The sequence below is a fragment of the Rhamphochromis longiceps genome, linkage group LG22, assembly GCF_057381845.1.
Source record: "Rhamphochromis longiceps isolate RC_006_pf linkage group LG22, R_longiceps_female_GT1.1, whole genome shotgun sequence".
Classification (NCBI taxonomy): Eukaryota; Metazoa; Chordata; class Actinopteri; order Cichliformes; family Cichlidae; genus Rhamphochromis; species Rhamphochromis longiceps.
This window is the reverse complement of record NC_140577.1, coordinates 8,372,373-8,400,167: the sequence shown is the minus strand read 5'-3', so window position 1 is coordinate 8,400,167 and position 27,795 is coordinate 8,372,373. Positions and strand designations below refer to the sequence as shown.

The 27,795-nt window shown below is 39.4% G+C and overlaps 1 protein-coding gene across 5 annotated transcripts in view; it reads left to right on the top strand.

Annotated features, from left to right (window-relative positions):
• The window catches only part of atp9b (ATPase phospholipid transporting 9B), a 44,342-nt gene extending 17,775 nt beyond the window's left edge, over positions 1 to 26,567 (top strand). For 2 of the 5 annotated variants that reach the window (XM_085395652.1, XM_085395657.1), the window contains 22 exons: positions 1,026 to 1,106; positions 2,871 to 2,946; positions 4,269 to 4,345; positions 7,167 to 7,327; positions 7,900 to 8,042; positions 9,795 to 9,907; positions 11,654 to 11,905; positions 15,306 to 15,467; positions 15,673 to 15,765; positions 17,368 to 17,451; positions 17,915 to 18,085; positions 18,558 to 18,656; positions 20,694 to 20,786; positions 21,107 to 21,251; positions 21,710 to 21,774; positions 21,989 to 22,144; positions 22,353 to 22,417; positions 22,599 to 22,707; positions 22,798 to 22,855; positions 23,752 to 23,955; positions 24,522 to 24,554; positions 24,799 to 26,567. In XM_085395652.1, coding sequence (XP_085251778.1) covers positions 1,026 to 1,106; positions 2,871 to 2,946; positions 4,269 to 4,345; positions 7,167 to 7,327; positions 7,900 to 8,042; positions 9,795 to 9,907; positions 11,654 to 11,905; positions 15,306 to 15,467; positions 15,673 to 15,765; positions 17,368 to 17,451; positions 17,915 to 18,085; positions 18,558 to 18,656; positions 20,694 to 20,786; positions 21,107 to 21,251; positions 21,710 to 21,774; positions 21,989 to 22,144; positions 22,353 to 22,417; positions 22,599 to 22,707; positions 22,798 to 22,855; positions 23,752 to 23,955; positions 24,522 to 24,554; positions 24,799 to 24,935 — 2,577 coding nt within the window. In that variant the 3' untranslated portion in view covers positions 24,936 to 26,567. The remainder of the gene's footprint in view (positions 1 to 1,025; positions 1,107 to 2,870; positions 2,947 to 4,268; positions 4,346 to 7,166; positions 7,328 to 7,899; positions 8,043 to 9,794; positions 9,908 to 11,653; positions 11,906 to 15,305; positions 15,468 to 15,672; positions 15,766 to 17,367; positions 17,452 to 17,914; positions 18,086 to 18,557; positions 18,657 to 20,693; positions 20,787 to 21,106; positions 21,252 to 21,709; positions 21,775 to 21,988; positions 22,145 to 22,352; positions 22,418 to 22,598; positions 22,708 to 22,797; positions 22,856 to 23,751; positions 23,956 to 24,521; positions 24,555 to 24,798) is intronic. The other 3 variants (XM_085395653.1, XM_085395654.1, XM_085395655.1) reach the window with 3 other exon arrangements.
• The last annotated feature ends 1,228 nt before the right edge of the window (positions 26,568 to 27,795 follow it).

Sequence of the window (27,795 nt, the reverse complement as noted above, 5' to 3'; positions counted from 1 at the left end):
GCTAATTATGCTGTTGTTTCTATATTTAAACTAATGACTTTCATCAGGGTCATGTATTGTTCCTCCATCACCATCCACACTTGCTGTCTCTAAATCATCGCTGCACCAACTCTGTGCTTTTGTCTCTAAAATGCTGGAGCAACATAACTCTCCATTGGGGGTTCAGTAAAATAATCTTCCCTGCTCCTCTTTAACCGCTCTGCCCATGTTCTCGATAGGAGAACACTATCTGAGCACAGCTGAGGCCTGCCTAACTGCTGCCGAGGCTCCACGCGCTGCATTCCTGCCTGAATAATTTAATATTTACAATCAATTTTTGTTCCACTAAGAGGGGGGAAGGCTGCTATTGGGTGCTTGACAGGCCTTAGGCTGCAGTCTTATTTGTCAGGGTGACTGAGAGAACAGATGATTGAATGGTCGCGATTCAGTGGTGATTGTTGTGACTTCCTGAGGTTGTTTCCTTCTTTTGTTAAGAAGCCAGATCCTACATTTATGGAAGTGCTGTTATCTTAGTACTCCCTTCATTGACTCTGTTGATTCTCTGTTTGTTTTACTAAATCTTGCCAAAGAAACAAAAGATCATACTAAAGGTTTTGCTCGTGTAGCAAGATCGGTCTTATTTATTTGAGCAACTGTGCTAAAGTTATTATTACACAACACGCTTTATAGTACATCACATATATATTAACTAAGACTTAAGTTCCAGCAATATGTTATTTTAAACAATATTTGCTGCAATATCCAATTATTCTGCTCTAATAGGAATTAGTGAGGCTTTTATTTTCAAATTTAAAGTATATTTTTCTAACATATTTTCACTTCCAAATAAGGTGTTTAGTTTGAGTGCAACAGACTGTAAAATACTGAAATGCTAACACAGTTTTTACTCTCCCTTGAAAACAGCTGGTCTCTTTTCCATTTGTAGTTTTCAGAAGAATTGCTCACTCATATAACCTAGTTAAATGAGGCTGTGTCTCATTTTCAAACTAATTAAATGGCACCTCTGTCGTGTCTTCTTGTCTCAGGATCTCTTCTCTATCAGCGCCTACGTCTACGCCCAGAAGCCTCAGCTGGACATCCACAGTTTCGAGGGGAATTTCACAAGGGTACAGTAGCTCGTTGACATATTTATAACCTGTAAAACAAATCTCAAAGAAATGCAGATTTTTCTATAGAACGTGGATTGACATAGAAGATGTGTATCACCGCAATGTGTTGACAAGTGACAACAATAGGGGCTTGTGTGTCCATCTGGGCCTGTTGTTATCTCCAGCAGGCATGCCTCTTACATCACAGGCAGGTTCTTGCAGCTCCAGCTCTATCCATCCTGTCTTGCTTGTTGCTCAGTGATTTTTTTTTTCCTTTTTTTTTTTATTTTTATTAATAGCAGATTAGCGCAGCCCCCACAGAGAGGAGAGCTCCAGTACAAAGGGGGGCTTTGTGGTCCGTCTTCACTCTTGGCCACACACCAGGCTTAGTGAGCGAGCACTTCCTGCGCTCATTCATCCTCCACGGCCTTCCTTTGCATAGCGTGTGCTTTTAGTCTGAGCAGGATGGGAAAAAAATGGGTTCCCACAGATCCGCAGCAAATGAACTTACCTATTTATGAGAGTTTCTTTCTTTTTTCTTTTTTTTTCCTGAGACGGATATAGTGGCTTTGTTTCTGTGGTCTTCATTGAGACCCTCTGCAGTTATGAACACCGTACTGTGATGCCAATGTCAGAGCGGTCAAGCATTCTGCAAACTGCCATTTATTTTTCATGCACCTCTTCCCATGTTTGAGTGGATTGACAGGATGTGGGTGCTTAGGTATCATAATTATCATATCGGGCAGGCAATTTGAGCCGAAACTGGAGCCTTGACTCTGCACTCCTGACTCAAGCCATTTTCAGCATTTGTCTTTATTTAAGAGAGAAGGGTGAAACGGGGAGGGTGAAACAAGAGGCTCTCAAGGGGCTTATTTATCACTAAAATCTCATCTACTTGAACACTCTATACTGTTTTTTTTAAAAGGAGCCTCTATCGCCATGCCAAATCTAGTGAAAGTATAGGTAAGAGGACTACTGTATTGCTATAGTCGGCACAACTGTGCAGGGTGCTTGAGAAAATTAATGGCACAGCAGAGCTCAGCCATCCTGGTCAAGCTATGCACCGTCTGAGCTGGGGTCTCTTAACCATTTCTGTTCTGTCCAAACAAACTTTTCAGCTTTTTCCTTTTAATTATTGTCAAAAAATCTATCAATCAATTGGGAAATGTAGTTTTTTCATTGCAATTTTATTAAATAATGGTTATCAGATAGTACACACTTTTATGTAATAAAGCTAAGATCATTATTGTTATTAAAAAATAAAGTGGTGATCTTAGAGCCTCTTGCACAAAACAAAATAAAGATTTCAATTATTAGAAATCAGATTAATGTTTTTTACAGTTTGTAAAAGTTGAAATAAAATTTGTCTTCATTATTTTATTTTTGGTGAGAATAAAATGTTTAACTGCAGTAAATTGTCTTTTACTATTAAAGTCACTGGAGTGAAATTCATCTGTGGTGCTACTTTTGTGTTTGTTTGCCTGAGGGCCACACTGAGAAATACTAATTAGAAGGTGGCTAATTGCAGAAATAAATTCACTGCGTCGAGGTATTTCTTTGAAGCTCGAAGCTTCTTTGGTTGAAGTTTTCCATGTCTTAGGATTCTTGTTTGCTTTGTTTTTTCTCACACACAACAAAGTGTCACAAAAAGGAAGAAACAAAAAGCATATTAAGTTTGTACTAGTAATATGTAGAATTTAATTTGTATCTAAATATAATTTCATTTCAAACCACCAGTTAAGTTATTTAAAGTCCTAATTATGCCAATTTGTTTATTTGCAGGAAGACACGGACCCACAGATCCATGAGAGTCTCAGCATTGAAAACACTCTTTGGGCCAGCACCGTAGTTGCATCTGGTAAGTAAATGAAAGCTATTGTAGCCTTTTCATTTTTTTAAATTGAAGTGAATCACAAATATATTGCTTGTCTGGATGTTTTTTTTTAAAAACCTCCAGTTTAATTTCACCTTCTTACACTTTTTATTATTGCTAAACATCAACCTAAAGATGTGAATGCATGTCTGTGTAAATGTTTTCAGAAACATGCACTGACTCATATTTCATTTTTCTTATTTTATGCATTTTCTAAATTTGTTGCTCACACTTCCTGAGTGCAGTGCTCAAGTTTTGCAAAGAGAATTCATGGGTTTAAACCTTGAGCAATCGGTTTGATTTAATAGATATTTGCTTAATAAAACCCACGATGGAGGTGGTCCTCCTTCAGTTCAGCCAAGCCATTCTGGCAGAAATGGTTGTGTCAGTTGAGAGTGTTTGTGACGCTCCCAGTGATGGCCACAGCATTGATCTGTGGTGTTGCTCTCCCCTCTGGCCTGACCTTGACCAGAAGAGCAAACACACACAGTGGCACAGAAAGCCTGACTTAGACTCGTTACATCATCTCTGCTTAGAAATGTCATTGTCCCTCACAAGACTCTTCCTGACAGACACCTCTCTCCTCTACAGTAGCGTTCAGGGCGTTTGATCTGGCCCAGATCACTGTGTATTCACACGGTTACGGGCCTCAGTCCAGCTGTGACAGGAGAATTAGTTGCTCGCATATTCAGATTGAAGCCCCTCTGCATGCTGAGCCACACAGACCATTTGTCACACCGCTCAATATTTCTGGAGTTAGAAGTCAACAGGAGCAATTCATCACCTTTCTCCTCTGATCCTGTGGCTGCTGGTCTCTGTTGTGCCTGCACTTTACTTTCCTTGTTTTGTTTTTTTTATCCATTTGTAACTTTCTTGCCATTTTTTTATAGTTTGGGGATTTCAGAGCCTGTATTTAGGTTTATTAGTGTCTTTGCTCTGCCATTAGGCTCATTTAATATTAATGACTCATTAATCCTTTTTAATAAGGCCACTGTAATGAATTGGCAAATAAAGATGGCAGCGTATTGATCAGCTTTTATGAGCTTCCATAGGGTGGCTGAAGGCCCCGAGTGTCTAAGCGTATTAAACTCCTGTCTGTTGGCTTGAGTGGCAATGAGACAAAACTGCCTCAGCTCAGCCTTATTGTGTTTCCTCTCATGCAGTTCGTCTTACTTGACCAAGATGAGTGTGTGCATGCATATTTGTGTGTGTTGTGTGCGTGTTTGTGTGTCCGTGTGCGTGTGAGATGGTGGGGGTGAGGTTCAGTTAATGAGCAGCATTACTTTCCTTGTCTCTATCTTTGGCAGGCACGGTGATAGGGGTGGTGATCTACACAGGCAAAGAGACCAGAAGCGTACTGAACACGTCCTATGCCAAGAACAAGGTGAATGCTTTTTTTTGTTTTTTGTAGCTTTGAATCTAAGGTTTTTTTTTCTAGTTTCCTATACAAATAATGTCAAGTGGTATACTAGAAATATAATTATAAATATTTAAACTGTTACAATTAACGCTTAATTGTTAAAAATGTCTGAAATTTGCTTAAGATCCTCCTGTTTCCCCCATTTGATTTAGTTACCTCACTAAAATTAAGACAAACGGCAGAAGAAACAATCATAATTTTTTACACTGGATCTAGTTTTGTTTTAAGTGCTTCTGTATTGTATCAAATAATGATTTATTTTGGCTGTTTTTAAAGTCACATTGCTGATGTCAGCAGAATTTTGGACAAAATAAAATGTTCTTGTAAGCATATCCTCTATAGGTTTTAAACCAGCTTGCAAGGTATAACTCAGAAACATGGAGTCCCCTTGTGGTGTTTCCATCATAAACGTTTAAAAGCTCTAGTGGATAAATCACCTCAAACAAAGTATCTTCTATCCCAAATTCTCCTCATGCCATCTCGTTCCCTCTCACCTCTGATCACTAATCAATCACTACGACAAGGTGGTTTTTTTTAACCTTGACTTTCTAGATAAAGTTGGGCCTGTCAGCGCGAAAGGTCAGTACCATTTGCTAATTAACCAAAAGGGAAATTAACTAACTGAGGATTTAAATGACATTTTCAACACCAAGTTAATCTCATAGAATCCCCATTGAGCGTTTTGTCTCCGGATTGAAGTGAATAATTTTATGCTAAATATACGATTTTACCTGGAAGATGTTTTGGCTAGATAGACAGAGGTCATCTGATAGAGGCAGCAATAAACAAGATCTCAGAGGTTTTTGTTTTTTTTTTTCCTTTTCTAGCTAAACTGAATCTACCATGCAGTGACTTTAACACACAAAGTTGTCACTTCCAGCTGTCACCTACTAAAGCTCTCCGTGGCATAACATAACCCCGTCCTGCTGCAGCACCATTTTGACACCAGTGTCTTTTATTTAGAACGCTGATGTGGCCGGTCGAACAGCCGGCCAGTGTTTTGTGTAAGCCTGACAGCTGAGAGGAATTCAATATTTCAAGGAGATGATGTCAGAAGTGCCAATATGGAGACTGGAGATTGGGGGAGAAAGTCGATACAGTGCGGCTAAAGTCACAAGAACGTTTTGGTCTCATATAATCTGTTGTGACACCGACCAGGACGATGCCCGCGCTTGATCAATCTGACAGGACGTCAGGCGTAGATTCACCCTTTGTTGCAGTATAGTTACAAACTCCTGTCTGAGTAAAGAGGGAGATAATTGTCATTTGACAAGAGGCCACTTCTCAATAAGGATTCTTTGAAGTCTATATCCAAGTTCCAATACTCAGCTCTCCTCGTGTGTTTCTCAGGGCGAGTTGCTCTGGAAAAATAGAAACCTAAACTTGTTTACTAATTTCTCAAAGATCAATTTTATTTTTCTTGACTTTCTTCTTGGCCAGATTTCTAAGCTTTAACCGTTCACTAAGACTGAAGCTCTGATATTCTTTGGGTTTAATTTCATGAATATTCATGTCCCACGTCTGCAGTCCGTCATCAGATTTCACACACATGCTAAAATACAAGCCACACAGGCAGATCGAATCATTCCTTTCAGTTTTAATGGCTTGGAGATGAATGGAGTAAAATATGCACTTTTATTCATTGATAGCATCTTTAGGTTGAGGTAATTGAGTCCTTTTTCCCCCCTTGACTGAATGAATAATGACTTCATCTGATCCCCGGCAAGGCTTGGAAAATTTAGACTAGCCATTGTTCAAGCAGAAGGCGATCCTTTGCTTTTCAGGCGTGCACTGTTCTCTCTGTCTTAATTTTTCTTCATTTTAATCCACCCAAACCCGCTATTTTTCTCAATAGCTCAACCATGAACCATGTAGTGAGGCACTGGGGTGGGGAGATGCCCACCCGCTCACTCGGACCCCTTCCCCTTTCCCCACTCTGCTACTGGGAGTTTAACACCAACTGATAAATCAGTCACACTGGTCTCCCAGCTCTCCCAGTCCTCAGGGGAATGGTTTTGGTGGGGGTTTAGGCAGTGGAGGAATTTTGCTGCTTTTTATATATGCCTGCCCCCTCCCCTCCTTTTCAGAGCAGTTCCTTTATTTGAGAGAGGAGAGATGTTATGTTCTGCTGTTTTTGTAAGCGTGGTGCGTCAGATGAAAGCCCTCTGTGTACAGGGCTTTGCTGCGAGCACTGCCAGAAAGGGGAAGGGCGCTTCTTTATTTGACATCTTTTTCCCACATGCTTCATTGGCTGGGAGATACACTCGAAAAATAAAAGACAATTCTGACCCCCTTTTTTGTCTGTTTTTCTTGAGAGCCATCTCAATATGGGAACTTTCTCTGTTTTTGAGGCCTTTTGACCTTCTATTTGTTGCACTGAAAGACAATACTTCAGCATGACAATAATGCAATTTGAAGTTTAGCACAAAGTGGCAGCACCAATAAACTTACTTATGCTGTATACACAGTTTGCATGTTAAAATCCTGCAGCTGAGAGTTTGATTGGCTTTGTTTTTGCCCATGTGTCGCATATTGTAAGGTTTTGGTAGCAGATGGGAAAGTAGCAAAGACCCTTTTCTTTTCTTTTTAAGTTGCCAGAAAAGGAATAAGATGTTTTATCTGGCTTTGTATTTCAAGTTAATTGAAAAAGTGTCCTACATTAGAGAAAAATTGCTAAAAACAAATGCCACACTTAATCAGATTTTACAGAAATTACTCTCTAATCGATGAAGCATGACAGCTATGTTGTAATCGGCCCATTTTGACGTCTATCTTTTCCCCAAAGGTTGGCCTGCTGGACCTGGAGCTGAACCGTCTCACCAAAGCCCTGTTCCTGGCCCAGGTGGTTCTCTCTGTGGTGATGGTTGCACTGCAAGGGTTTGTGGGTCCTTGGTTCCGCAATCTCTTCCGATTTGTTGTGCTTTTCTCCTACATCATCCCCATCAGGTACAGTCTCAAATACAAACCTCAGATGTCGATCCTCCCACACTGGCAGGTGTAAATGTTCTTACCAAAATAGATATAATGATGATATTATTTTTAATAATATTATTTTAGAAAAAATAATATTTTGAAGCTTGATCTTACAGTACATTCAAAACAGATTTCCTATCAAATCTTTGTGTTCAACGTTAAATAGATTTTTTTTATGTTGAATTTATTTTGCTTCAGTTGTTGAATTCAAAGTATTCTCTTTTTATTTCAGTTAAGGTTTACTAAAACCAGTGAACAGTGGACAAAAGGACAAGTTATTTAAGAAGAAAAAAGAATTAGCCAGTGTTTTCTTATTTCTTAGTTTATGTAGCCTTACTGTGACTGGTGAGACAAAGATACTCTTAAAACTCTTAATCTGTTTTCCCCCTTTTTTCTTTTTCTTTCTCTTTTCTTTTTTTTTTCTTTTCTTTTTTTTTTTTGTAGCCATTTTTTCTTTTTATTTGGTCTTTAATACAGTTTTGTTGTTTTACTGGTGGTGGGTTACAGTCATTTTATTTAATTTCGTTTTTGTTTTTTTTGTTTAGTTTGCGTGTAAACTTGGACATGGGAAAGTCGGCCTACGGTTGGATGATAATGAAAGATGAAAACATCCCCGGCACTGTTGTGAGGACCAGCACCATCCCCGAGGAACTGGGCCGGCTTGTCTATCTGCTGACAGACAAGACAGGTAGTGTTTAAGATTTTACTGACAATCCAAGTTTGACTGAAATTATTTGCTTCAAGAGGAGAAATGATTTGGATGCTGGTTTAGGCTGTGCATCTTCAAATGGGAGAGACTGTGGAAGCCTTATCATACCATCAAAGAAGGTGGAAGGTCTACACAAAGTGTGTGACACGTGTGTATTATAGCATTTATGGGTTTTTAATGTTAACATTTTTAAGGTGTCTAGATCCCTACTTGCAGATTAGAAAGTGATGTTACCTGATCAAAGCACATTAACCAAAAGGAAAAACAAAAAAAACTGAGAATGAGTCTTTAATGCAGCCACATTAATTTTTCCTTTATGAATTAAGCACATTTGATGATAACTGAAGTAGAAACATTTGACACTGTGGGCATGTGTGAGTTAAAACGGAGAACTGAGGAAAAATCCAGCGTTTTCAGGTGCTTCTCAGGAGTCCTCAAGTTTTCTTATTTCCCTATTGTGGCGTGTTTCACTAATAAACAAATGGCTGCTCTTTTCTAATTCTAGACGGTGTGTCAGAGTGATAAACTCCTGCTGGGGTCCTAATATGCTTCTTTGTCTTCCCCCACTGATCTAGGTAGGAATAGATTAGCTTTAGAGCCTATTTATCCAGGTTGGTAGTTAAAGTACATGGAAAAAAGAACAAACAATCAATCCATTAGAATTGGTTAACTCTGTGCCTCTAATGTTTTTGGAAGTTAGATGCCCTCTAATCAGCTTTATGCTCTATCAGCACACGTTCTGGCAACCAACATCCATTAAACAAGGCCATTGCCCCCATTTTCAAGGATTTTTCTTTTGCTTTTAGTGTCTGAACATTCACTCAGTCTTTTTGTATGCAATCTTGTCCGATAGTTAGAAAGGACACGCAGTCCATACTGGTAATGCGATTAGGTCAGTGAGAAGGCAAATGCACTACCCTGCAGGTCCCATGATATATTGGAAACTGTCTTATGAAGACGACCGCTGTGTGTGTGTGTGTGTGTGTGTGTGTGTGTGTGTGTGTGTGTGTGTGTGTGTGTGTGTGTGTGTGTGTGTGTGTGTGTGTGTGTGTGTGAGCTTTCAGAAAGGCTGAATTTCTCTTAATTTTGCTATTGTATACAGTTGTGTAATAAGAAACTCTGGATGATATAAGGTGGAGACATGGTTTATTTATATAGAGCACAAACCTAACATAAGGTTCTTAGAAGCATAGTCAAATAAACAGATTGTTTTCTGTGCTGTAGTCACAGACCTGCCTCTGGAGATCTAGGTGGTGATCCAAACTTTGCAGGATGGCTGGGAGCACAAGGTGTCAACCTTGAAGGGGATTGCTTGCACATTTAAAGCAAGGACGATTTTAGCTATTAATTTTGGGAAGCGATTAGAGCTTGCACAATAAATAAGGCATCTGATACTGTTGTAGCTTGATGGGTATCTGTGTATATGTAAGATGATACAAGAAGCTGGAGTTCAGAGATGCCAAATTAGGAGCTGCTCAGTTTCTCTCAGGGAGGATTTCATCACAGTTGTGACCAGCAATAACAAAGACTGCGGATTTGTACCGAAAATGTTATTTATGTCTTGTCTTGTTAAAACACATGACATAATGATAGTAAACACAGTACTGATATTCTACGCTTGCGATGGGTCTTAAACATTATCTTTTGAGAGTTTGTTGAATTGTGATTCAGGTGCTGTGGATGTTCTGTTTGTTTTATATGGTAATGTCTAAATAATCTTCTGAACTGCAGGCACTCTGACACAAAACGAAATGATATTCAAGCGACTCCACCTGGGAACAGTATCCTATGGCACAGACACCATGGATGAGATCCAAAGCCATATAGTCCAGTCATACGCACAGGTGAGCAACCTTAATGACGTGTGGTTGAGAAAACCCAGCTACTGTTAGTCTGTGTATGTCTTAAGCACCCGAGTTAAAGGCATCTGGACTTTTAAGCCTTTTGGATTAGAGGTAAAATCTCTTCATGAACCTAAAAAAGAAGTCTGGTTGCCTTCAGCTCACCTCCATGCTGATTTGTTTGTGTGCATTAATTGGTGTGAGTGTATTTGTGTATATGAAAATAACGTCCAATATTTTAATTCACTAAAAATAAAATCTATGTAAAAATTTTTAGCACTAATTTTTTTTAGCATCCATATTATGAAAAAAGACTTTTTTTTTTCTTTTTTTTTCTTTTGTAAATTTCAGAATAATGATTGTTTAGTGTGAGTGTTCGCTCAGTATTACTTTAAAACTATAACACATATGCCTAACGATAGACACTGGGTACACAATTTACTTGACTTTTGAAAATTTGTGCCCAGCATGGGCGCGTATCCAGTTAAAATTAATACTTTTTTTCCCTCAGTGTTTTCCCGCTTATTCCTGCCCCTTTCTGCGGATCAGTTTAATCAATTTTTATATTGAGCTAAGAATAAGTTTTCCAGGAAAGAAGCCCATATTGTCCATTCATCATGCGGCGTCCCTGAGAGACTCCCTGTACTGTAAGCAAGTGTTTCCTCACTGGGTGGCTCAGATCTGGCTGCAGTCTTGACAGAATGATATTGTTCGCTCTCAGCCAGCTCCAAACAGCTGGTCGAGGCTGAAACCATCTGCCCCGCACCCTTATGTCTAATCTCAGCTAATGAAAAATGACTAGTCTTTTTAGCGCAGGACAGCTGAAGCAGTGCTGATCAGCAGTGCCTCTCTCATTTGTGCTATACAATACTTTTTTCTGTACTGTACTGTCACAGTGATGTGTAAAATTTAAAGAGGATCATTTATAATATAGTCTAAAAAAACCCACCTAAAGGTCTTAATTTAATCACAACTTTTGCCTACAAGTATCTGTTGTACATTTAGAAGAAATCCTCCATTTATATCTGTGACACTGTGTTTATCTGGCTGAATGGCATAATAATCTCTGCCTGTAGATCTTTCAGTCCCTTTAGATAAAGTTTGTGTACTTACTGTACTCCTGTCAGCCCCTTTCTCTGCTCAGCAGGAGTCAAGTCTAATAATAAACCAAAGTCTAATGCTCAGTAGAGTGCAGTCCTCCTGTCAACTACAGCTGGCTCTGTGGACTGTTGTCATGCTCAGTAATCGCACACTTAAACTGATGGTTCTTGTCAAAAGAGATGAAAATGTAAAAGCCCTCAAACCAAATATAACAAGATAGAGACTATGCTGCAGTCCTCTCCTCGCTGTGTCATCTAGCTTGAACAGGTGTGTCAGATTGATAAGAACTAGCTGTTTCTTACTGTGTCTGCAGGGATAAATATATATAAATATACTCCAGATTCAGTTCTTTTAGGCACTGGATCTGGTACCTTGCAAACACATTTTTAGCCATAACTCATGAATTCACATGGATATTTCAATATTTCACAAAAATGTTTAAAAGGATAAAGTGATGACATTTTGTATACAACAGCTCAAAGGTTCATGTAACTGTGCAACACTATGCTGGCCATTGTTCCTTTACTCAGTGCCATAACACAGGAACAGCCGAGCCCAAATCTATAAAGTTCTTTTAAAAAACTAAATATTTAATACAAGTCTGGACAGAAACTGTTGTCAGCTGCAGACTGTTTGTTCTTACTTCAGGCAACTTCCCAGCCATCCAGTGGTAGTGCCACTGGTGCCACGCCATCGCGGAAGACCCAGGCATCAGGCCCAAAGGTTCGTAAGAGCGTTAGCAGCCGGATCCACGAGGCCGTGAAAGCCATCGCCCTGTGCCACAACGTCACACCGGTGTACGAGTCGCATGCCGGAGTAAACGGGGAGACTGAATCTGCAGAAGCCGACCAGGACTTCAGTGATGACAACCGCACGTATCAAGCCTCCAGCCCAGATGAGGTAGATATAAAGCACAGTGGTTATCCTGGTCGTCAAAGATTAGATTATAGCTCTATTTCCACCTCGAATTTAGCAAACTTATCTAATTTGGGTGGGTCACAGTTTTCCTCACTTGTCAAAAACAATATTTTATGACTACTTTGGGTTAACAGAGGTTAACTTGTTGTGATGCAGATTACATTTGGAGTTGGAAGCTGGCAGGGAACGTAAAATAGAAAGCTAATGAATTAAATCAGCACATTGTTAAGCTTGAATAACTGTCTGAATTGAACACATTACAGTGCACTACATAAAATTATTTTCTTTACCTTTTAGAGTCCATTTTTTCTACAGTCACACAGATGTGTTTAAATAATCTGTGTGTGACAAATTGTCACAATACCGCCCTTGTCATGAGTGACGTTTCTGGGTGATTCCCAGCTCATTCAGAGTCTTTGGAAAAACCCATAATATATTTTAAAGTCAGCTTAAATCTTTATTTTAGCACCTTTTAATATTTTTGTAGGAGAAAACATGCATATACTAAACAAAAGGATGATTTTGCTTTTGAAACACTCATTGTAAAAATATTTCTAATCTCTTTCTGTGTCATTTATTAGCCATCCTAAATAATCCTGCTTAGTCATAATTATCATTTCACTGGCAGAAAGTCAAAGGTCATGAACTCTTTTTAGAGGTTAAGCTTTTTAATTGTCTATATTAGCTGCCTGAGAATTTACTGCTGTAACTGAAGGAAGAATGCAGCCCGGTCCCCACGAGGATCCTCAGTGTTTCCTTTCTCCATGTAACACGAGAGCTGGATTACATGGAGAACACATAAAACACAGAAGGAAAACGACAAAAAAAGTCAGGCTTTTGTTTTGTTTTGTTTTTTTTAACAGTAGTTTAATGCAGATTGGAGGGGAGTTAATCTACCCTTAAAGGCCCACTGCAGCATTATTGGCATGTTTATCACCACTGACATGTGAAGGTTCGTAAAGCCTATGTGAGACTGGCAGAGTTTCTTTTTACCCCCTGCCACCTTTGGCAATCAAAATAAAGATAAAAGCGTATTAAAAGATAAATCTAATTTTTCTGTTTTACCTGCACTACCTCCCTCCAAGTTGATGGGTATATTTATTTATATCCCCTCTTTCTGCTCTGTCTCTCCTCCCTCTATTGTCTCACACTGCTTGGATTGATCAATATTTAATTTTCTCACTGGGAGGATGAGAGGTGTAGATCTGTGATTGTTGGTAGAACTCTCCCTTCCCCTTTCACTCTCTCCTTTGTTCTTTCTCTGTCTTTCATTTCCCTCTTCTTTTGAATCCTTCGTCTCATTGAATGCAGCATCCGATCTCAGCCGCTATACTTCTCTTAGTTTGTTTGGCCCGCTCATCATTTCGGATATCATAAGCAGTCATAAAGTGGAAGCTACTGGGATCAGAACAAAGGTCGTCCGACCTGTGGTCTGATTAGAAAAAAATATTTGAGTGTAGCCTTTAAATGTGTGTGGCTTTTTTTTTTCTTTCCTACATTTTGTCACCTTTCAGGAGCTCGTATTAAATTACACACTTGGTCTTTCTGGATTGAGAAGTTTGACAATTATTGTTCAGCTGTCATTAAGATCAGGAAAATTGTGTCACTTCATCTCCAATGCAAGAAAAGAAAAGCATTGCAGCAGCTGCTATTTCACATTTAATATTCTCCTTTATAAAAAATATTTCTTTGCTACTTCCTTTTTAATGGCATACATGCAAGGCACGTCAATTTGATAGTGCCTGATCCTTCCAAGTTTGCAAAATTCTGTTGAAAAGCCAAGAAAAAGAGAAATCTTTGTGAAATTCCCCCTAAGATTCATGTCATGGGAAACACCAGGTTGGATCCATTCAGTTCCTGCAGTTGAAAAGCAGCTGAGCTGGTGGTCACTGGCTATTAATATTTGACTTCTTAGACTCTGTCATAGTGTTGATAATTTTTATTTGGAGCTAAAATCAAAAGCTTTGTGAAGATAACTCTGTGTCAAAAAAAGGTGAGATACATTATGTAAACAATATGAACATGCTGGGACATTGCTTTTTAATTTAGCTTTGCAGATTCTCAGGTAAATCCAATTTCCAAAGTTACAAAAAAAAGAATTTAGGTTCAATTCATTCAGTTCTAAAATCACCAAACTGCAATGCTTCCTCGCTAATTAAATGGTGTCGATTACACCACAATGATAATCAAGTAAATATACTTTTCCTTCCCGTTAAGTTTGCATGTGTCCCTGTGTGCTTATCAATAACAGTTAAAAATGTGTACAAATAGCAGGACGGCTGTGAAGGTTTGTTAAACTGGTTATGCAAGAACTTTTACTCAAATGCAAAAAGAAGACGCAAACTAGACGATTTATAGTTTTGTATTTGGGATAAACAAGTTACCAACAGAAGTTTCTCATGAATCCAGATGCACAATTTCTGCTCTGTCTTGAGATACTCTTTCAAATCTAAAGTGTGTCAAATGATCCCAAAATAAATTGAGCTCTTCAGGGTGCACCCTTTTATGTTACCAGTGACATTACAGCAGAAAAAAGAATTTAACTGTTAAGAGTCCACTTGCCGCTATTGTGATTTACATGGCTGCTAAAACACAGTGAACACAGTTGAAATGATTGATCGTGTTGTTTAAGAACGTCTGCCATTGCAGTAAACTAGTCAGCAGCAGTCGTTTTTTTTAGTAATGTTGTAACACACGCAGTTTGAATCACATGCAATTTGTATCAAAGTTGACAAAGCTTTAAATAGTTTTTGTAGAGCTGATAAAGTAGATTAAAAGGACTCTGTTTAATGTCAGCACATGTTGTGTGTCAATTCATGTGTGTCCATGTGCAGCTATGTGAACACACACACAGGATAATGGCACACAGATGTGTGTTAAGTAAATATAGGCAGCCTTTTTACGGAGCTCAAAGGGGGAGCAGGAGAAATGATGGGGTATTAACAGGAAGTTCTAATTTGTAGGTCGGAGTATAATAACAACCTTTGAGTGAGCAAATTGAAAATGAACCCATTGAGGATTGAGTCGTGTGCAGCTGAACACTCACTCGGGGGCCGCAGTTCCTGCTGAGGGGAAAAAGAGGAAAGAGAAACAGAAAAACACTTATGTGGAGCTGAATGGGAAGAGCTCAGCAGCTCTGGAGATGCCGTAACACACTCTCATCCTTTAAGTGCATGTGAAAGTACAATTAATCAGCTTACATGTTGTCAACTTTCATCATTTTCTTTCCTACATAAAGTGATTTTCTCATTAACCTGTTTATTTTAGGATGAATGTTTACTAAAACTAAGATTTTAAGTATTTTAATTTGATCCTCAAACATTGTGAACAAGTATATCTTGTCTGCTGTTTTATTAAAGTCAAAGCATCGAATCTTCCTCAGGTGGCGCTGGTGCGGTGGACAGAAAGCGTTGGTTTGACCCTGGTGAACAGAGACCTGACCTCCCTGCAGCTGAAGACTCCCTCTGGACAGATTCTCTCCTTTTACATCCTGCAGATCTTCCCCTTCACCTCTGAGAGCAAAAGGATGGGCATCATTGTTCGGGTGTGTATAATGATATCCTCCTTGTTGTGTGGTCTGAGTCATGCCTGTTTCTGTTATTCCTGCACATAATGAGGGCTAATTTTTAAGATAGGTTTGAACCTAATCTTGTAATTCTGTTTATTGTTGCTTCTGTTTAGCTTAGTTTCCACAGTAATGCCTTCAAATTTAGAAGAAACGTAGCTATTTTTATTTTCCAACTATTTAGGAGGAGTCAACGGGGGATATCACTTTCTACATGAAGGGTGCTGATGTTGCCATGGCGAGCATCGTCCAGTATAACGACTGGTTGGAAGAAGAGGTACAAATTTGAGTCATATTAAAGATTTTACTGGATACTTCCTGTAAATATAGTTTGGACAGAACTGGATCAAAGAAGCGCAAATTCCATTAAAGTTAGTCTTAACCAAATTTTGGTTCAGGATGAGAATCACAACAGTGAGTCGGTGACACTATTCCTGCATTCTTAAGTGTTCCATGTGTTTGCACACGGTTACTATAAGGCAGCACGCTTGGATTGGTGCAGTTTGTCAAATTAGTGCCTCAGCTAGTGCCAGATAAAGACTGTTACCTGATTGGTCTTTCTAAGATTCAGTTTCATTCTAAACACCATTAAAAAGGTCTTGAATATAACTTTGCTTATGCTGAAGGAACCTGGTTTAACTGACTCCCGGATAGGTCCCCGATTTGTAGATCTTTTAGATTGTCACTGCCCGAAATTCTCAATATCTCTGGCTCAGAATTGGAGTTAGGGCTGATGTAACCAGTTTTTCTTCTTGGCTACTTGTAATTACAGTCTATGTAAAATGATGGGCAGACAGCATAATTACAGGTTTTGGAGCAGGGACAAGAAACATCGTGCTCTAATCAGTCTGTGCGCATCCTCAAAACATTTTTGTGTGAACTGTTGACGCATGCTGTTCTCACATAACATAATAGTTAAGGGATTGTGGAGCTTTAAATATAAAAGATTTTAAATACAGTTGTTGAACTCAAACTAAATAAATAAAAGTTATGCTGAAAAACACCTGCTTTAAAAATATGTTATGCAATTTCATGTCTTAAAAAGGCATGTTAATTTAATGTATACTAAATGTAGTCTTTCTATAATAAAGATGATACATGTTGAATCTACTGTTTAAGTCTTAAACATTGTCACATGTGGGAACTCTGCCAGTATTTTTCTCATTTGTTTCTACTTATGTGAAGTAATAAAATAACCAACATGAATAACAAATATACGAGAGCTTAGCTGCTTATGGCATCTCTATTAATGGGGACATTTCATCAAAAGATCAACAGGCCACCTACACCAGTTTGGTGGTCGAAGGTCTTGTGCGCATATGTTCATAATTATATTGGCATTATTGAGTCATTTAGCACCGGGGGCAGCTTTTGATTTAATTAGTGACCTAGATAAAGTTGAAGTAATTACAGTATGTCATATTCTTGAACAATGGTGCTAATGATGTCCTGTTGGCCGTAATATCCCGTTGTCAGATCAACGCGCTGCAGTTACTCAGCTTGTCAATAACCAATCAAGTGGACAGATTGCCCCTATTGGTGTTTCATATCAAAAATAAACTGCCATCCATCCCTTTGTTTTACTGTGTCCTCTGAATTTCACCACAGGGTATGTTATTCAATATTGATTTCTTTTGGTGTTGGTAACAATATGCTGTTATTGACAGTAGTGTCTGCATGGTGTACTTGCACAGCAGCTGCTCTAATAAAAGAACTTATCTGCCCTAGATTTGATTGAAATTCATCTCAGGGAAACATTCGCAAACATTTATTGTAAATACACAACATCTTCTACTTCAGTCAAGAGCGATGAAGCTTTTGAAAGATACTTGAGACTGAAAACACCCCTGAAATAGATCTCTGATCTCCTTCCTTTCAGTGTGGGAACATGGCCAGAGAGGGCCTGAGGACTCTGGTGGTGGCGAAGAAGTGTTTATCTGAGGAGCAGTATCAGGACTTTGAGGTATGCAGGTTTATCAGTTGTTGGTTTATAAGGAACGATGTGTACCTCTTTAAATCTAATATAGTCTGCTTTGACAGCCCTCCAAATGAAAATCTAAATATGTGTTTTCACTGTACGGTCATTTTTGAGGGTGAAGTTTGTGGTTCCTCTGGACTTTTAACTTACACTTACTGATATAACTGTCATAAACAACATAATGAAAGAAGAGTAGATGAAACAAATGTTTAAGTAACTCATAAAAAAAAGGAATTCTTTGACATTAGTAAACAACCACAAACCCATCATAATCCTCAGATCACTTTCATGTTTGCCTGTAAATACATTTATTGGTTTTTGTAGTCTCTGCAGTTCAAACTACTCTAAAGGGAGAATAACAGGCGTGTCCACTATTTGCGGTTCTGAAGCTCTGAATCGCTTCATGATTTTATTCGTTATTTTTGTTCTTTCTTCTTTTTTTGTGCAGAATCGCTACAATCAAGCGAAACTGAGTATCCACGATCGAACCCTGAAGGTCGCAGCAGTGGTGGAGAGTCTCGAGCGAGAGATGGAGCTTCTGTGTCTGACTGGTGTGGAAGACCAGCTACAAGCAGACGTCAGGCCCACGCTGGAGCTGCTTAGAAATGCTGGCATCAAGGTCGGTGCAGAAATAAAACTGGACGCCAGACCGATGCTTTTTTTTTTTTTCGTCAGATCATCTCCACTTTGATTTATTTACTTTGTTGCAGTCCAACAAAACTATTAAAGTAATAGTGACATGGTAGTGTTAGTGCAAGGGAGTAAAAGAAAAAGGTGGAAGAAATAATTAAAAGATTAAAACAACTTAATTTTTCTCAATTGAGACTGAAGAAAAATTCATTTTGCTGCTTGTTAGCATTATGTTTAAACAACAATATTGATACCTTGAAGGAAAGTTGCTTAATAATTACTTCAGGAGGGATAAAAAGCAGGAAAACTATAATATTACACCTAATCAGAATTTGATGTATTTTCATGTTAATTAACCATAAAGTGTTGGAGATAACTGAAGATCTTATTTGTTTAATTTTACTCCATTTTTGTGCTGTTTCTGTAACACTTTGTGTTTCTTCATGTTGTTTTCTTCTCAGATCTGGATGCTGACTGGGGACAAGCTTGAGACGGCTACGTGCATCGCTAAAAGCTCTCATTTGGTTTCCAGGAACCAAGACATCCACGTCTTCAGACCGGTACGCTGTTTTATTTGAAAACATGAAGTGTTTGCATAAAAGGACCTGTCGGCTAGTTGGCTGCTTCACACTCTGGGTGTAACTCAGTTTTTCACGGAGGGTGGATAAGAGATTATGGTTACCATACCACCTTTATTTTTAAAGCAGTTTAAAATAAAACTACTGTTTTAAATCGCTGTAATAATAATAATTATAATGGATTGCATTTATATAGCGCTTTTCGAGACCCTCAAAGTGCTTTACATTACAATTCGACTACTCATTCACTCTCACATTCACACACTGGTGGAGGCAAGCTACAGTTGTAGCCACAGCTGCCCTGGGGCAGACTGACAGAAGCGAGGCTGCCATATCGGCCCCTCTGGCCAACACCAGTAGGTGTCTTGCCCAGGGACACAACAACCAGGACAGACAGAGCTGGGGATCGAACCGGCAACCTTCAGGTTACGAGATGAGCTTCCAAACCCCCTGAACCACATATACAAATAGCATAAACAATAAAACATGTTAAAAATTAGGGAATTAGAAAAAATAGTAAAACAAATAGAGTCAATCTCTTAAAATGTGCCAAAGGCTTCAGCAAATAAATATGTTTTAAGAAGAGTTATAAACTCAGAAAGAGCAGAGGTCTGCCTAACGTGCAAGGGCCAATCATGCTACAACTTTGGAGCAGCTACAGCAAAAGCACGGTCACCTCTAAATTTACCCTTGGTGTTTGGCACCTTAAAGAGCTGCTGATTGGCAGACCTAAGGGAGTGGGCAGGTGTGTATGGCTGTATTAAAAACTACCGTATTTCCCGGACTACAAAGCGCACCTGAATATTAGCCGCACAAGCTAAAATCAGGGGAAAATCCTGTTTTGTACATACATTAGCCGCACCTGACTAAAAGCCGCAGGTGTTTCAATGTTGACTTATCATATGTAAGAGAATATGCACAAAGGGAATTGTCAGGAAAGAGATGGCTGTTTGGAGACACACCCCTTTTATTAATATTTTGAAAAACAAGTTATGGGTACATATTTGCACATGTAGTACATAACAGTAACCTACAGCACACCAGAAAAATAGATTCGGACTACCTTTTAGGCTCAGGTGCAGTGACACAGCTTTAACAAGAAGAAAAGTCAGTCATTCACCACCATCTTTCTCTTCTTCCTGCGCTCTAAAACCACCAAAGTCCTCTTCTCCAATGTCGGAAACGAACAGGCTCATGATGGCTTCGTCATCCACTCTCCGCTTCTCTCCTTCGTTGTCACTTTCAAAACCAAAGAAATCCTCGTTGTCAGTGTCAGAGTCGAACACCCTCAGAAGGGCCGTGGCGGTGTCCTCCTCTCCATCATGCAGCAGTCCAGCCCTTCAAAATCCGTTGGTGATCGTGGATGTTTTCGCACTTTTCCACGCTGTCAGAATCCACCGGTGGAGTTGGGCATAACTTGCTTTTCGCAAGTTTATCGCCGCTCGTCATCCACGCCTCCCGCTGAATGCGTAGCGCTACTTTGAAGTTTGTTTTTCGCGCTACTTCGTACGGCACTACGTTGCCTGGTGGACGGACATGTGACTAACATACCACTCTTGAACCCCGATCCTTCCGCCAGGCAACGTAGTGCCGTACAACAGCGGAACAAACAAAACAAATCGTCTTACGATATGACAAAAATCATGGAAAATCCATAGAAAAGCCGCACCTGACTAAAAGCCGCAGGGTTCAAAGCTGGTGCAAAAAGTGGCGGCTTATAGCCCGACAATTACGGTACTTTTCTATCCACTTTTCTAAAAGCATATATATTATGTTAGCTCTTCATTTCACGATTGCATTTTGCCTCTATACAGACTGTCTACCTGCATGTAAGAGAAGCCTGCCTGCCTGATTAGTAGAAATGTGTCTATAAGTAAACTTCAAAGAGTAAATGGAAAGCTTATGGCAGTCTTGTCCACTTTGCATTTTCCAAAACAGATAGCTGTTCACTAAGATTAAATGTGCGATAACAAAAAGCCTAAATGATCTTGTGGATAATTGTATTGTGTGGCTCTCAAGCAGGTCTCAAACAGAGGAGAGGCCCATCTGGAGCTGAACGCCTTCAGAAGGAAACATGACTGTGCTCTGGTCATCTCAGGAGACTCCTTAGAGGTACTACAGCGCAGTGCAGTGACGCTTGCACAGCCGATGATGTTGAGGGTGTACTTCTTAGCCAAAACGAACACTTTGGAGTTCACCCAAGAAGTGGAGGAGTTGGAGAGGGAAAGATAATAAAAACAACTGGAACAGTGAGCTGAATTTAAAAAAAAAAAAAAAAAAAAAAAAAAAAGAAGAAGTTAAGCAGGAATTTAACATTTTCACTGTGTTTTCTGGTCAACAAGTTAATTTATGTCACACAACCTTTGGGGTTTTTTTTGGTTTTTTTTGTTAGTTTTTTTTAAATGTATGCTACTTCCTTTGTGGTGCTACAGGTGTGTCTGAGGTACTATGAGCACGAGTTTGTGGAGCTGGCGTGTCAGTGTCCGGCGGTGGTCTGCTGTCGCTGCTCTCCAACTCAGAAAGCTCAAATCGTCAGACTCCTCCAACAGCACACAGCCAACAGAACCTGCGCCATAGGTAAGTGTTGACAGATATAGGGGCGGCAGACCTGCTTGCCCACAAGGCATTTGGCTACGATCCACGGACAGCCTGGGAAAATCTGTTAGCGGGAGAAAATATCTGTGTGAATTTAGCCCCATCTTTTCGAGAGGAAAGTGTTTACCATTTATAAAACTCTGGTGAACAGACAAATTAAACCAGACCGATTTCATACTCGTGTTTGGGATACAAGCTGAACTGGTTTGTAAAATGCTTCAGAGAAAAACACATAATTTCAGTCTCTTAACCGTCCCATCCCAGATGTGACCATTTAACATCACTGATTTTAGTTGGGTTAGAGGAAGATTCATGTGGTCTTAGACAGAGTATTACTGCATGTGTCCACAAGATGGCAGTGAAAACTCACTGATTTAAAAATGCCCATTCCAGCTGCTACTTCTAGAAACTGCATCATGTAATTTGTAATTTTGTGGCAGGTGATGGAGGAAATGATGTCAGTATGATCCAGGCTGCAGACTGTGGCATCGGGATTGAAGGAAAGGTAAAGCCTGCTGCACATTTCATTCAGACCTTGTGTGTCTTATCCTGGATTAGGTCCAATAACTTAATTTGGTCATAAAAACTCTAAAAACCTTGACTCAGATCCCTCAGTTATAAAACTGGTAAAACGAAGTGGCATGTCTTTAAATGTGAAGAAAAAAGAAAACGGTTGTTCTACTTTAGCTTAGCATCTTTATTCTGTTTGTTTCACATAGGAAGGGAAGCAGGCGTCGCTGGCTGCAGACTTCTCCATCACTCAGTTTAAGCACATTGGCCGCCTGCTCGTGGTTCACGGCAGGAACAGCTACAAGCGTTCTGCAGCGCTTGGCCAGTTTGTCATGCACAGGGGCATGATCATCTCCACCATGCAGGTACAGCGATAGTTAAATTAAAACACTACAAATGCTGTATGTTTCTTGTTACATATTTTGAGCCTATATTTTGCTTTTGATCGTTCCTAATGAGTTCATCATGAAAGTTGTTTTGCGGTTAAAACGAAATTACAAATTCCCCACAGCGGGGACATTAAAATTCCTCATTTGGTGACTTTATGACACCAGTTTTGTGTCCTGTCCTCAGGCCGTCTTCTCCTCCGTCTTCTACTTTGCCTCTGTGCCTCTGTACCAGGGTTTCCTCATGGTCGGGTGAGTACCTGAAGTCTCATGGGGCCAGTGTAAGGACAGCTTCACAACAGCATAACCCTGATGCAAGCTTCTACAGTATTCGATCATATAACCTTCAGTTTTGTTGCCTCTCCTGTCTTCGTCTCTCATTTCTTTCTCTTTTTTTTTTTATTTATTTATTTTTTTTATACTTTGTGTGTAGGTATGCGACTATCTACACCATGTTTCCTGTATTCTCCCTGGTCCTGGACCAAGATGTGAAGCCAGAAATGGCCCTGCTCTACCCAGAGCTTTATAAGGACCTCACTAAGGTTTAATCCCATTTTTTTTTAATCTTTGGTTTTGACAGCTTTCCTTCGTTAGAATTTAAACAAGTAACAACATGTCTTTCTCTCTTTCAGGGACGTTCATTGTCTTTCAAGACTTTCCTCATTTGGGTTTTGATCAGTGTCTATCAAGGTGTGTTTTTCCTTATCATTCACTCACATTTGCTTCCTAAAATCAACTTTCAAGTTATAGCAGAACCATCTACAGCGTGATTCTATCTTTAAACTGTCAGAGCAACTCTTCAGCCACCATTTCATCATTTGTGCATTGTCTAGTAGCACAGTCCCAGGGCCCCTTCAAACCCTTGCACAGTCCGTTTCTCAGTATCTAAGGTTTCCAACTGCCATCCGCTTTTACATGCAAGCTTTTGTCTGTCCAGTAAATCGATATTTCTGTAATCGCTAAGCCATGCAGCGAGTGAGAAAGATCTATGTTCTTGCTCAAGCGTGACTTCCTGACAGCTCGAGGTTTTTAATTAAAGGCCAATACTCGGTATGTGGAAAGGAAAAAAAGCAATATGAAAGGAAGAAAATATTAGGAACTGATCGGGCATAATTTATTACAGACGTTGAGTCGGTGGAATGCGCTGTATTAAGCCAATATGAAAAAGCAATTACGTGATCAGTTATAGGCTATTAAGCTCAATTTGTGTAGTGTTATGATAAAATGAAAGGCTATCAAGATACAGCAGGCGCCCAAAGATGAGTGTGTGTCTGGACACTCAAGAGTGAGACACACTGGAAGTCATTGTGGATCCTTCAGCCTCATAAATAATGTTATTGAATCAGTCCTTATCTGCAGACACCATAATCCTTAACTCAGTGTCCCAGACCACTGTTGATGAAACTGATAGACTGGGCCAGTTAATCTTTAGAAAACAATCGTGATTTCTTAAAGGGAGATCTGGTGCACAGCAAGTCCTGAATGAATAATGAGTAATGTAATTTTAGTTAAGCCCAGACACTTAGACCAGACCTAATCGCGCAAAAAAGTTTTTAAAGTCCGCATGTTTCCTTTGGCGCCACCAGGGGGCATCCTCATGTACAGCGCGTTGGTGCTGTTTGAGTCGGAGTTCGTTCACGTGGTTGCCATCTCCTTCACGGCGCTCATCCTGACTGAGCTGCTGATGGTGGCGCTGACGATCCGCACTTGGCACTGGCTCATGGTGGTGGCTGAGTTCTTCAGCCTGGGTTGCTACCTCGCCTCACTCGCCTTCCTCAACGAGTACTTTGGTAGGTATACCTTTCCTCTGAGTTTTTCACTACTGGTTTACTGACCTTTTAAACATTTAAGGTTTCAGGAGATAATAAGAATATCTTTATATTTAAAAATCCTATCAAATAGTTATATGAAAGCTTGTATGAGAACTTCTTGTTGTACTTTAATCTACTGAATATTTTCTCATTAAAATAAAACCTTAGTCTGAACAACCATGAAGAGTGATGCTAATATGCTATTTTTCAGTTGCTAAATAGTCAACTAACCTGCTTGTGAACAGCTTGAACAGTTGGTGTGAGGCTTTTACTTTTGGTTTGATACGTCCAGTATTGATTGGTCTGAGTACTTCAAGGAACCGCCTTCTTCTTCGCTGTGCCCGCTCTGTTTAGTTTGATGTAACACTACTTGGCACCTAAGTGTTGCGCTGTTGTTTAAACCCTCAGCTCTGTGCTTTTATTCCCTCCTCAGTCTTTTTCTTCTCTCTGTCTGTCCTATTTTTATTTCTTTCTTCACTGCTAACTTTTTGCACTGCACTCACTGTTTCTGCTGCACTTCTTTTGCTTCTGTGTGTCGGCAACAGGCATAGGCAGGGTGTCGTTGGGAGCTTTCCTTGGTAGGTGTACAGCCTGTGAATTCACACCCCTTTCTCCTTCATCTGTCTCTGATATTATGTATCTGGTCTTGCATCTGTATGTTTGCATCATCTTATGTTCTTGGGTTTATTTTGTCGTGTGGGTCGTTTTCATCTCACGTGTTTAAGTTTTTATTTTCATGCTTTGACCAATACGCAATCACCAACATAATTTTAGAGCGCGATCATGTCGCTGTGATAAAGTCGTTATCTTTCCTTCTCCCAGACTCGTCCTTCATCACGACTTGGCCTTTCCTGTGGAAGGTGTCCGCCATCACACTCGTCAGCTGTCTTCCTCTCTACATAATCAAATACCTGAAGCGCAAATTTTCACCACCAAGCTACTCCAAGCTCTCCTCATGAGCCAAACTGGGATTATGTTTTTGTTAGGTTTGTAGTTCTGTGCAGCAATGAGCTTTGTAATTTTCGCACTTTTTGTACACACTGGTCCTCAGTGATGGACAGAGGAAACACTGGAACAATCAAAAAAAAAAAAAAAAAAAAAAACTGAAAGAAAGTTGTTGGGTTTTTTTTAGGGGGGGTTTGCCACTGATACATGGAATTACTTGAAAAGATTGAGCACATAATAAAAGACTGTCAGAGGAGGGGTACAGGCGCGGTGACTGCACTTGGAAGGCCCGAAACACTTGACCCCACTTTTTCCCAAAGGGGGTCGACCTGCCTTCGTTTGTTTTAAAGCATTTAAATACATCAGCTCGTCATTTTATACAGTTCAGATGCATTACTTTCAGTGTTTAGATTTTTATTTGTGGCGTTTGGAAACTTTTTTACTATAAGTGTCACCTTTTTTTTTTTTTAATTTATGGTATTAATTACAGTTGCTGGGCGGTGTGTTTGAACAGTGTTGAGCTGCAGTAAGGGAGAAAAGGATGATTCACTGGTTTCTTGTGTTACTGTAAATAAAGTCTTTACATGCAGCTTTGATTGTTACTGGACTTAATGTAAAACTCGCTGTGTTTCAATCTCATACAGACGTGCATTAACCAAAAATCATTCGAGAGAAAATGCTGTTGATGTGTTGAGGGTCGAAGCTTCCTGGGACTGGCTTTGAAGTGAACTTTACATTTTTAAGACATCAATCTGTAGTCTTTGTAGTGTAGAATCAGAACTCCTAAATGTTTCCATGTTTGGCTTTGATTGTATAATTTCACACTTGTGTGCGTCTGTGGCCGTCAGTCCTCCTGTCAGCGTGGCAGCTCTGTGCCTCATTATGATGTTCATGTATTCAATCTGCATCTCAGAGGTTTAGGTTCGGTTTCTTTGCCTCCACAGCCATATCTGAACTTGAATCCTGCTGCTTTTCTTGGAGAACAAGTTTTTTCATGATGGCAAACTATAATAAGGGCCCTGATTAAACTCGCTGGCTGAAAGCTTTTAGGGCTTTATTGACAATTCGACTCTTTTGCTCCGGTTTGACTTTGACCTGCAGTGGACTTTGACATTCATCCCTTTTTAAGGAGGAATGAGTTTTATCATTGTAGTTCTTTGGGGAAAAAAATACTTTGATGCAAATTGCATTGAATGTTTGAAATTGCGATTTTCATTCTTACAAGCAGCAATTCCAGTTGTTGATTCCTGTTTTCTGTCAAGTTTCTTATGATCTTACTTTCCATGGCTGACACAGCAATTTCTAACCGTATGTCTGTTATTTATAAAAACTGGTATTGATTAAGGAGTAATAAAAAGACAATGAATACTAAAAATGTTCCTGTTTGGATTTTTCTAACTGAAAGCAGAGGCAGCCAAGGATATATTCATTGTTAGGTTTATCATCTGGCCACTAGATGGAGACAGAGACTAAATACTGGAGAGCAAATGAGTTTCAGTCATGTATGAACTTGAGTGTTGAACCTTAGGTGTTTGTTTTTTTGTTTTTTTGTTTTTACATTTAAAAACAAAACAAAGTTTCTGTAACAGATTGCAAATAGCATCTATTTGTTTCTGAGGCTCAAATGATGAAAAATGATTTAAAATCTGTGACCAGAATTTTCAAAAACTCCTAATCAAATTATTATTAAACTAAAGCTGTATTCCACCAAAGTGTATCAGGTGCATCTCAGCTGGATATTACCAAACTTAAGGAAAGAAGGGACTAGGGCGCACATATGGAGCATTTAGTTAAAGTTTAGACAATTAAGTGATTCGCCTTACTGCTAAGAAATGTTCATGTTAAATAAATTATTTAGAAAAATTAAGTGTGAAGTTTGGAATCCTTCACTTATGTCGCCACATGTAGTTGTAGAATTGTTTATGAACCTTTTCAAACCAGCAAAAAAATGCATTGGAGTTTTAGCAATTATTTAACTTATATATGAAATTAAAAATGCCATTTTCATCTGTGTTGATGCTAAAGTTTCAGACTACCTAAGATGAATTACATGCATGTTTTAAATCACTTCAAGCACCCAAACCTGTAATTGGCCCACGTTTCCATTTTTGTATTAAAATATCCCTCACCTGAGAAATGTCTACTCTACTCTATGTACAACAAGAGGAAACGTCGGTGCTTTTAAATGTGAGCCGCATGGAGGAAGCTTTAATGACTCTTTAAAAGAAACTATATGTTTTACCATGTAATCTAAGGCAGCCATTGAGCAAACAGACAATGTGCTATCAATTTTTCTCCCCATGGAGCAGGAAGTACTTTGCTGATGGAGGGTGACCCAGTGATGAATGTGATGGTCCGATGACTTCGACATGTTAAGAAAAGTTCTTTCATCTCACGCTTTTCACTTTGTGGGGAGGGGAAGAAGTGCTGCACTGCAGGTTGTGTTTTACTCTTCTTGCAACATTTATGAAAGAGTTATTGTGGTTTGTTTCCCAGACCAGCAAAAGTATAGAGTTAATGTGCTGCACAAGGAGCTTTGATGGACCGGATAATGCTCGTGGGGCTAATGATTTATTGTACTAAAAGGAGAACCGCTGCAGATTTCTTAGATTCATTTGTGTTCTTGATGAAACTGAGTAATGGTACAGTCACTGTTTGTTTGTTTTATGGGGGGGAAAAAAGAATTAGAATTTTTGTTTCTTAAAAAACAAACCAAAAGAAAAACACCTTTAAAGTGGTTTTAAATGTAATTGCGTTACAGAAACTGTGATTTTGACTTAGCTGGAATTAGACTGTATATAAAAGACGGACAGCGCGCCATCACCCATAGTTACTGAGGTCGTGTTGTGAAGCCTCAAGAAAAGCAGCATTGTG